The 10,698-nt window shown below is 37.6% G+C and overlaps 1 protein-coding gene across 1 annotated transcript in view; it reads right to left on the bottom strand.

The window, feature by feature from the left end:
• LOC106516520 (protein kinase C beta type) overlaps positions 1 to 10,698 on the bottom strand; it is a gene marked incomplete at its 5' end in the record, with an annotated part of 140,900 nt that overhangs the window by 40,018 nt on the left and 90,184 nt on the right. Inside the window, 1 exon segment of the mRNA XM_014006922.1 lies at positions 2,045 to 2,218. Within this exon segment, the coding sequence (XP_013862376.1) occupies positions 2,045 to 2,218 (174 nt within the window).

A 10,698-nucleotide genomic window follows, 5' to 3' on the forward strand; every position in this document is an offset into this window, starting at 1 on the left:
GAGAGAGAGAGAGAGAGAGAGAGAGAGAGAGAGAGAGAGAGAGAGAGAGAGAGAGAGTGCTTTCTGGACAAAATATAGTGTCATGATAAGTAACAGAAACAGCAGTTTGAGTGCAGTCATGTGCATTTTGTATGAGTTTAAATAAACTATTGCAGTGCTTCTCAAATAGTGGGGTCAACCCCTCTGGAGGGGTGGTGTAAAAAAATCATTTGCAACCTTTTTTTTAATTTATTAGCCTTGAACAAGGAGGACCACAGATAGTTTATATAACCCAATGTAAATTAAATAAATTAAATAAAAAATATATGTACATTTTTTAAAGAGCTCATTGGCCGCACTGGAACACCACAGAAAACAAGACCCCTCATGTGTTTTGAAGCAAAACATAATGTTTTTATTCAATACAAAAATAAATTTTAAATCAGTTTTAAATTAGAAATGAATGTCTTAATGCAGCAGAAGAAACAAATTTAAAAGGTAAAAGATAACAATACTTTTACATAGATTAATGTTTCCCCTACCAGTAATAGCTCAGTCACACGGTGGTTTGTCAACAGTATTTCAATTCGTGTGTGTGTGTGTGTTTGTGTATGTACAAATTTAAAGGGACAATATTATGTGTTTCTCAGGCATATGTTTGAGTTCTATACAATAATAAAGTAACTATGTCACCTTTAGTTGTTATTAAAATGCTATTTCTTATGTTTAAATAGAAAATAAACTCTTCTTCTCTTCATATCTGTTTCTAAACATCTTGAAATTGGCCTCTGTCTGTTTAAGAACCTCCTTCCGCTTCTGTCTCACCCTTTTCAACATGCGGGGGGTGGGGGTGCACTGTGATATGGAAGCTCAGTTTACTTGGCATCTGAAAATACATTTCCTCAAAGGTATTTTGAATTTGAAAAGGGTTGCACTAAGAAGAAGTACTGGGAGCTCAGCAGATAGTTTCGGTTTCACTTTCAGTTTCACCAGTTAGCTTTGTTGCTGCCGAGAGCCTGCAGGAGTCACGGGGGGGGGGGGGGGGGGGGGGGGGTATTCTCTGTGATGAGGAAGCTCGGCTTGGAGACACAGCCTAGAGGAGGAGCTGATCCCAAAAGGCGGTTCTAGTCCCAACCGGTTGTTTTTGCTCCCCTGCCTGCTGCCTCAGGACAGCACAGGATTTCTCCAACATGCATGAATGAGTCAAAGTAAGACTCTGGGCATGTTTTTTATGAGAGGGTAACATTATAACATGATATAAAGCTCAAAAAAGTTGATTTTACATGATATAGCCCCTTTAAGTTAGAGGGGCATGACAGAAAATAGTGGTGAACCACTGACCTATTGCACGTGTGCACTATATAAATGAGAATGCGGGTTTTGCAGCCTGTGTGTGGTGTATGGTGCATTTAATGGACAAAACTCTCCTTCAGTGAGAGAACTAGTGCTGAGCAGGAGCTAGTTGGTGTGTGTTGCAGATCAGGTCCATTATGTTTGGTCTCTAATTGACAGAACGTCACAAATCACCGAGTGTTTACAGCGTGTGAACTGAAACGACATGCGCTGATGGCCGTGCGTGAAACTGGCGAGCTATATTTACTTCCTCTGTTGACTCATCTTTGGCATAATACGGATTACACATCACAAGTTGAGCATGAATCAAACATGAATTCAGACTGTGTTTTCCAGCTGTGAGATGCTAAGACTACAGCGCCCACCCGGCCGTCTTTTAGCGGGACTCACTTGTGTTTTGTGCACATTAAAAATGTAGGGACCCTTAAAGGAACTTGTTTACAATCCACATAACTATCCATTAACCTAAAATAAATAAATAAATAATCTAGTTGGATCCCTGAAAAAAGGTCAAAAATGACACAAAAATGTATTTTTGCAGTTTGTTTTCAAATATTTTTATATGAGATCGTGCAAACAATATATTAAAAATCTTATATTATCAGTTCTGATTCTGGCAGACATATTATATTATTATTGATGGAAGTGAAAAATAAAAATAAAATAGGCCCCCACTATAAAATTCCCTGAGGGAAACTGCTGGTCAGCTCACCATAGTCTGGAAAGTGGAGTGCAGCTGTGTTAAGAACGGGGGCTTTCCAGTCAACGCTAACACCCTCTTCTCCACCATGGTGCACTCTACATCATCGTCCTGGATAACAACATCCTTCTTCAGGATCTTTATGGCGTACAGCTCCTCTGTCGCTTTACGCTCTGCCAGCATCACCTAAAGAGGAAGAGATCATATTCATCAGCTACATCATTTTTAATGAGATGCATGCTCTGACATGGGTTTATACAAAACAAAAAAAAAGGAAAGAAAGGATAAAACCAAGAAAGTGACAACTGTGTTATAGGACCCAAAGACTTGTGTGATAAAGAAAAGCTTCTCTGACAGTTTTATATTAAATTGTTGAGGTGGAAATAAAAAGGAGAGGGACAAGGTGAGGTGAAAGCTGACTCATCACTTTCAAGATGTCAAGGGGGGTGGACCAGGGGGAAATAAAAAAAAAATGAGAGAGAAAGATCAAGCAAAAGGGACTTCATGACGTCGTATAGCAGCTCAAACATTTATGTTTGCAATTTGTGGTAAACTGTAGAATATACGTAATTACATCAGGTCAGATTAATAAGTAAATAAAGTAAATAAAGTTTGTTCACATAGTCTTTTTAGGAAAGAAAATTAAGTGATTCACATTAAAATAAAAACATTTAAATGAAAAATATGCTTTAAAGACAATAGTAAAAACAATTAAACAATTTAGCAAACTATTTACCAAACAYTGGTCTTTCAAAAGAATCTTCAGCTGTTTTCGAAAAAAGGCTTAAACATAKAAGAAGCTCATTTTATAACTGCTGTGCAAATGCATGAAAAAAAATTTCAGGGTTTTTAAATCAGATTGAGGAAAATCCATGAGTCTTTGCTTTGATGACCATATGGGTGAAAGTGTGAGGCCTTAACGAATCCAAAAGGTACTGAGGTGCGAAACAAGCTTTGAGCCATCGGTGGGTCTTACCTCTCTCTGAGTTATTATTAGAAATGAGTTCTTTGGTAGCTGACAAGTTCAAGTTGTAACTGAGATTTTTGTAGGTTCTTTGAACAAACTATTAATTTTAATGGGTATTGTGTTTGTAAGACCCCTAAAGGAGGCCAATGCACTGAAACCTGAGCACAATGTAGAGCAGGGCTGTTCAACTAAATTGTTCAGGGGGCTGAACATCCAGATTTAAAATCTATTTTTATATTAAATTAAGTAAACAAAACTATTTTTATGGGGGTGGGGTATTTGGTGGGCCAGACAAAAGTCATTTGACACACATGCCACCAGTTAAATAGCCTTGACAAAGAGCAACATTCAAGGCAATCAGAACTGGCCCCTAGTCTCTGTTGTTATACCACAGTTCTTCAGACTGGATTTGAGAACATCATTGTAACGCTTGCTATCCATTTTGTCATCAGTAGCCTTCTGTTAAATCCCTGTGGGACAGAGTCTTTTGAATAAAAAAAAAATCCATTCTGACCAAGCGTCCTCAGCAAAGCTGACCTTTYATGAGGTACGCATCTGTTCATTACTGCAGAACTCCCAGACTGCAGAGCTGGGTATCTTGTCCATTCACAGTTTGCTACAGGTCTTGCAAAGACACCTTAGATGGACGTTGTTTATGTGCAATATAAATATTTCAAAGGACTACTTGGACTATGATAAATCATAGGCTATTATAACCTGAATGCCAACCATTTATGCTCTGCATGCCAAAAATGCATTTGGCTCATCTGATGGACTCTCACTGCTCATAATGCTCACTCCCTTCTGGATAAAACAAGATACTAAAGGACATGCAGAATGTTGGAAGCACTGTGTTGAGAAAATAAACAAAAACTTAAATGTGAGTTTATAGCAGTATTCACTATTATCCCAATCAAGAAGAAACTAAAGCTAGGAAAAAAATAAAGAACAACACAGAACATGGTACAAGCAGTTTGAGGGAGAAGTTGAGGTAAAAGACAGCAGATGGATGAAAACAAGATGGATTTTAAAGTAAGAAGAGGACTGGCAAAGTGTGTGGAAGGGCAGAAGGTGAGGAAGGAGAGGAAGAATAAAAGAGGAAGAGATTGGCAGCAGTTACGTGTTTCAGATTTTAATCGTAGGAAATCCAAGGACATTTCTCTTTGTGATCCCAACAGAATAATGTGCACAGGCAGATAAAGTTTGCTCCTAAACATGAGAAAGTTTGCTGCAGACAGGAAAGAATAATGAGTATCTAAGTTTTAGGAACTCAGGAAAATATTTAAATATTTTATGACTGATGTTTATTTGCACGAAACAAAGAAAACTTAGTCATCTAAAAATATTGTAGCAGCTGTACTGCTTTGATTGACAGATTTTAGTTAAAACGTCAATCTTCAGGAGCTATTAGACAATATAAATCTTAGACAAACCACAGGCGTAATCCATCTGTAAACACACTACAGATACATAGGAAAAGAGCAGCACTGCAAAAAATTCAGTCAGTATATGCTGCTGCAGAAGAGTGTTAGTTTGATTACGCAAATTCTATATGATACTTATGATTTGGCCAAAATCAGTAAAGAAGGACATCACCATCCTCATTTAAGACTTGTAGAAAGTAGGGCACCGAAAACACACTGACACATTAAAAAAAGGTTTCTGTTTCTAAAACCACAATAGAAGCTAACATGGTCTGATCAAAAAGGGTGAAACATGGACTTTATTGCATAYTTATCCAAAGTTTCTCCTCACCATGACGTGCTTTGAGCGACTAATTAAATATCAGATTAAAACCAGCCTCCCACCTTCTCTGGATGTTGTAACATTGGGTTGTTGTAGGTGGCACTAATTTTCAGCAGGACTAAAACTCATGACAATAGGAATTCCACAATGCTTGTCCTTTCATTAAACACACTCTTCAACAACCTTATAAGGCCTGGTTGAACAGCCGCTATCTTATCATACATGAAGCTAACAGAGTTCAAACGACCTGCAACATTATTTGTGAGTTAGGGAGAAAAATATAAAGTTCGTCTCACAGTTCAGTGTTTATCCACAAGCTTGCTTTTCCCACAACTAACTATAGAGGGCAGTGGCACATACCTATGACGTCACATACATACAAATGTTACAACATCCTTCAGTTTTTTCATGGCAGCTGGCCCACAGAAAATCTCGTAACACATGCCCTGAATGCAGTCTTGTCTCATTTTGTAAAAAAGAACAGCTACAGTTGCCAGGATTCTGCTCACGGACTAATGTGAAACACTTCATTCAGATTGAATCCTTACTCTGTAATTGGATTTTAAACTCACTGTCAGGAAAAGACAGTTTTTGTTGTTGGTATGACATCACGCTCCATCATACTGAGAACAGGAGTCCCACAGGGATGTGTGCTCAGTTCTTTGTTTTTCAGTCTGTTGATACATGATATTTCTGCTACGTTCAACACAAACTAGATCAGGCTTGCTGATGACACAGCAGTGATGGGACTCATTAGTAATGATGAAGAAATATATTAAGGTGGAAATATAGATGAAATATAGTTTTTATGTAGGCAACACTGTGTGCACAGTTTAGTGTTCCACCCAGAGGACTGCAGTTTTCACTAGAGCCATAAGTGGAAATACAGAGCTGATTTGTCAACTGTCTATTCAAAAGACAACTTTAACAAAGTTTGAACAACTTCTTACTAGAAATGGGATATGATTTTGTGTCCTTGGACTTTGAGTGATATATTATACAAAAAACTAGGAAAGATAAATACAGATAAAGATAAGATAATAGCATTTCAACTAAACAAGGGTTCATATTTTCTATACTTGTGGTTTGACCTATGTTGTTTTTTTTCTGCTGTATCTTTGGAAACCCCATATTAGAAGTCAGAGACTGCAACAGGCAGCGTGGTCCACAGAGAGGCTGAGGGGCTGGGTGGACCTAAACAGATAAGTAAGACGGCAAAATTTACATCACACGCAGAGCAGACATGGAAAGAATGAACAACTATGGTTTAAGCCTTAAAGAGCAGAGGTGGATTTGTCGTAATTGAGCTGGATATAACCATCCATTTCTTCATTTCAACAAAACAAACAAACTTAATGAAGTTTAGAAAAAAGCTGATCATCCAGCATTGATGGCTCCCAYGTGGTCAATCAGAAAATTTCTGGAAATGTAAATCATTGAGGATCCCACATGGACTCACCATACCACACACCTGTCCAAAAAAGCTCAGCARAGGAGGGATTTTGCCAGGATACTAAAGTAAGCAAAAAAAATCCCACTGATATTCTTTTTACCTTTAATTGGCACACTATTATGAGCATCCAGAAAGAAGCTAAATCCATTCTTGGAATGACAACTGCAGTGTAACTGACAGGAAGACTCTAATGTGTGATGAGAATGACAGAGAGGCATCTAGGTCTCACTTAAACAGTTGAGCCGTTTCTAAATATATTTTTAAAATATGTTTCCTCCATCCGGAAGCTTCAAACATTTCTCGAGCTTGATAAGGGGTTGATAAACATTTATCCCAAGGATATCAAAAAATTAGCAACTTTGCTGTTTAGGTCTCATAAATATTCAGGTATGATAATGTAAAAGGGTTATTGGGTTCGGTATTTTAGCACAGATGCACGTGAATGTGAAGAAGAAGGTGTTGCTTTCTGTGTGTGTTCTTTGCACAGAGGGAAGCTACAGCTGAATGGTGTTGTATGTGTGTGTGTACCTGTTTTTGTTACCTGGTGGGGACAAATTTCACCATTTTCCCTGTATGCGCCTGGYGAGAACCCACTGTTTCTTTTGGGGACAAAAGTCCCCATCGAGGAAAATACCATTGGTGGGTCAGAGGTTAGGTTTAGGGTTAGATATGTACTGGGGTGGTTAGGTTTAGGGTAAGGGCTCAGGGTTAGTTTGTAGAAATGATCGGTATGAATGCAAGTCAATGCAAATCCCCATGAGGATAAGAGAACAAACGTGTGTGTGTGTGTGTGTGTGTGTGTGTGTGTGTGTGTGTGTGTGTGTGTGTGTGTGTGTGGACTTGGCACATATGGTGGTGGTGTTAATTCAAAGTTGAAAAGAAGAGGAAAGACACCATCTGGCTCAAAGTTCACTTTTCACAACTACAAGGACAAAACTAGTGTTGGAGAGGAAAAAACAACAACTTGAAACCACAGCTGTTCATCAATAATGAAATATTTCCACTGACTGAAGATGCGCAGTTCAAAAACAGCAGCTTTTCAGCGCCACTTCAAAGTATAATTTCAAATGTAAGACCTATTTTGAGCTTTTACTCATTGCATTGCTTTAGAACTGTTTATATTGAGTAGATGTATGTTCTTTTCCCAAAACGAACCACGCTGTAAAGCTATTGAAAGCCTGTCGCGTGCACTACGAGCTGTAGCATGTGTCACTTGTTTATCTGCTTTATCAAAGCTAGTTGTTCAGTGTCATTTCCCACAAAGCCGTCCACAGGAGGTCAGCCGTCATGTCACATAAATAATGCCTCAGCGTTTGCTCTGCTGACCTTGCAGAGTGAGTTTTTACAGGCAGAAAAAATGAAACCACCCTCTGCACAAACTCCACTGTACTTAACACATGGTAAAAAGTCTAAGCTGCTTTAGTTTTTTTTTTTCATGTATCCTTAGAAAATATTGGGTTTCAAATTAAACTCCAAAGTTCATTTCCTGCTTAACATTTAATCTATTGCAAGATTAAATGCAGGCACCTACAGCAAGATGAAATGTATCTTACATGAGATATGTCACTGATCCAATGGACTTTGTTGTAGATTTAGTGAGTTTCTTTGTTTATTTTAAACATGGATACATGAAAAATGAGAAAGGGGAATGAACCAAAAGCAAAACTACACTATAAATGTGATGATTCTAAAATAAAATAAAATAAAAAATACAGGGAAAGTTCTGCAATTTTTGATATTTGCAATATGAGGGTAACCTCACAGTCTTCTGTGCTGACAAAATGAACAAGTCAAAAAACATGGTTGTGTACCACAACCTGAACTTATTCATATCAAACTATGRTAACAAACAACATCCCAGTTAAATAAACATTGTAATATTTTTTATCAGCAATATATTAAGTAGCTCTTTCTCACAGGGGGTCAGTTGCCTGCCRTTGGTTTTGCAGCACAGATTACCTCAACTCATTTTCAGTTCTATTTATTATTGCAACACACGTCCTAAACCCAACCCCCAACCCACCAATGGCATTTAAACCAAATGGGAACTTGACTTTTGTCCCCAAATGCCCCAGTTGTCCCCAAATATAGGATTTTTTTGTCTTAAAATTGCCGAGCTGATAAAGTCACAGACATTGAAACATATTGAATGGAAAGTTGGAAAATGTACCAAAAGAACAAAAGCTTTCTGCAATAAAATAAAACATTAACAGTGAATATATATATACTGCACTTGTCTAACTATACTTTTCCGATCTTAAACAAATACTGTTAATGACTAACTAGAACAAAGAGGAAAGTGAAAACTGCCTGTGCTTACACCAATTTCATGTTTTGGAATTGATTCTTCACTCCAACCCTCCAGCATCTATGGTCAGTGCTGACTTGTTGATGAACTTCATCTTTTCTGTTGACACCGTTAATGCCTCACTTATCCCAATAAACATAGAGCAAAAAAGGTTGTAAGTGGTAATAAAAACGTATCGTACTATGAAAACAGATGTGATCAGATCTAATGTTAAATTCAATAACCTGTGACTTTCAACCAACCCCTTTTAAAACTTCTAATAAGGACCTTGTTGAAATCAATGCCGAAGAACGACACGGAAGACATGGAAGTGGCTTTCTGTGTGATTTTCTTGCAGTGATTGCAAATACAACACTGATGCCAAATAAAATGTTTATCTTTCTTGGATATCTTGTGCTGTGACAAAAAAAAACATATTTGATTGCTCAGATGTGCATTTCTTTCTATCAATCTAACATTCCTTAAACAAGCCAGCTTCATTAACACACAACAGGAGCTAATTTGTCTTCTTTCAGGAGAGTTAAAGAACAAACGTCAAACTAAAAATCTGAAACCATCTACTCTTTACATAAAATTTCTGTTTGTAGAAGCAGAGCCTGACTGTTTACATGGCACCTGAGCCAAGAAAAGCAAATGTATGTTTTCTATTTGCAGGTCAATGAAAGCAGGTTAAGTAAAAAACAATTAAAGAAGTTAGTAGTTTTTATTAAGCAGGAGTTCAACAGATTCAGTTTAGACACTGCTTTCCACAGCTATAGTATTCTTGTTGAGTTGTATGAATTGTGTTGGCAACATGCTGTCATAATCTATAGTGAAAGAAAGTATAAAATGTGTAAATGCGTGGGTATGTGGATAATTAAACTATAAAACATTATTTTGAACACCAAAAGAGGTGCTGCTGGAAAAGGGAAATTAAAATATTCAAAAAAAATCAACACCCAACAAATAGCAAATAAATAAATAAATAAACTGATTTTCATTTGCACAGAGGGGGCTGAAGAAAGCAAACATACCAGTAAACCAGAAACAAAACTAAAAAATGAAAGCTCAAAAAACACAGAGCATAACATTGACTGTAAATAAGAAAACTCTGACCTTAATCATGAACCTAGTTCACTGGATTTAAGGTTAAAGCTCACAAAAATGGCAGATTTGTGTTCAGTATATCCACCCTGTTCATAGTGTGGACACATCTAACTGAAGCTGTGAGAAACATTATATTATAGTTTTTTTAAAAAAGCTATTCAGTTGAGTGACTGTCCAAAATGCCAGGAAACATGGGATTAGAGCTGTGCTGTACTCATGCACTCGCTGATGTTAAAAAAAACAGATGGACTGGTGAAAAGTAAATGAAACTGTACTTGTTGAAAGGTTGTGTAGTTGTAGATCAAATGGATAATAAAGTTGGTTTTCAAGGGCAACTGCTGGTCCCATGTTAGCAGGGCGTGGTACCCCCTCAGGCTTGGACACAAGTAGAGTTTCAGTCTAGATCAAAGTCCCAAAGATGATGGATCCTGTTCTGTTGCTGGTCAACCCACAGYTGTTGGAACTGATCCTTAATACACAACCATTTGGCACTGAGTCGACACTGAGCTGATCCCACACAGCCCCTTGTTCTACGCTTTGCTCTGTACAGAAGGTCTGGACCCTCAGCTACTGAGAAACAGTTGCTTTCTGGAGGTGTGGACTCTGTTGACGTTTTAAAAAATTTGATCTGATTTTACCCAATTGCTAACATTTGACCATGACGTGCACCAGCTCAACTGTGAAGGAAGCTATCCTAAGAAGTTTACTGGAAACGGCGTGCGTTGTAAACAACCATACCCTACTGGGAAGAGAAAAGTACCGAGCTGAATGAGTCGGCTGTAAATGAATGCCGCAGGTTTTGCGACACAAATTTAAGAATCAACACAGACTGAATGGCTTCATTCACGTTCTCCGCTGCCATTCCTAAACTGAAGTGGCTAACTAAAGTAAATTTTGTTAAGAGAAAGAGTTGTTATAATCTTAAAGGGACAGAGATATTTGTAAAAACCCAAAATCAGAACTAGTTTGAAGGAACAGTGTACTTTAATTCAAGGAATAAAACTATGGAATAACTTGGGGAGTGATGTAAAAACTGCAGGATCGTTGTGTACGTTTAAGAAAATGATAAAAGTTGGATTGTTAAAAAATACAAAACAGTATAATGT

The sequence above is a fragment of the Austrofundulus limnaeus genome, unplaced genomic scaffold (genome assembly GCF_001266775.1).
Source record: "Austrofundulus limnaeus strain Quisiro unplaced genomic scaffold, Austrofundulus_limnaeus-1.0 Scaffold38, whole genome shotgun sequence".
NCBI classification, from domain to species: domain Eukaryota; kingdom Metazoa; phylum Chordata; class Actinopteri; order Cyprinodontiformes; family Rivulidae; genus Austrofundulus; species Austrofundulus limnaeus.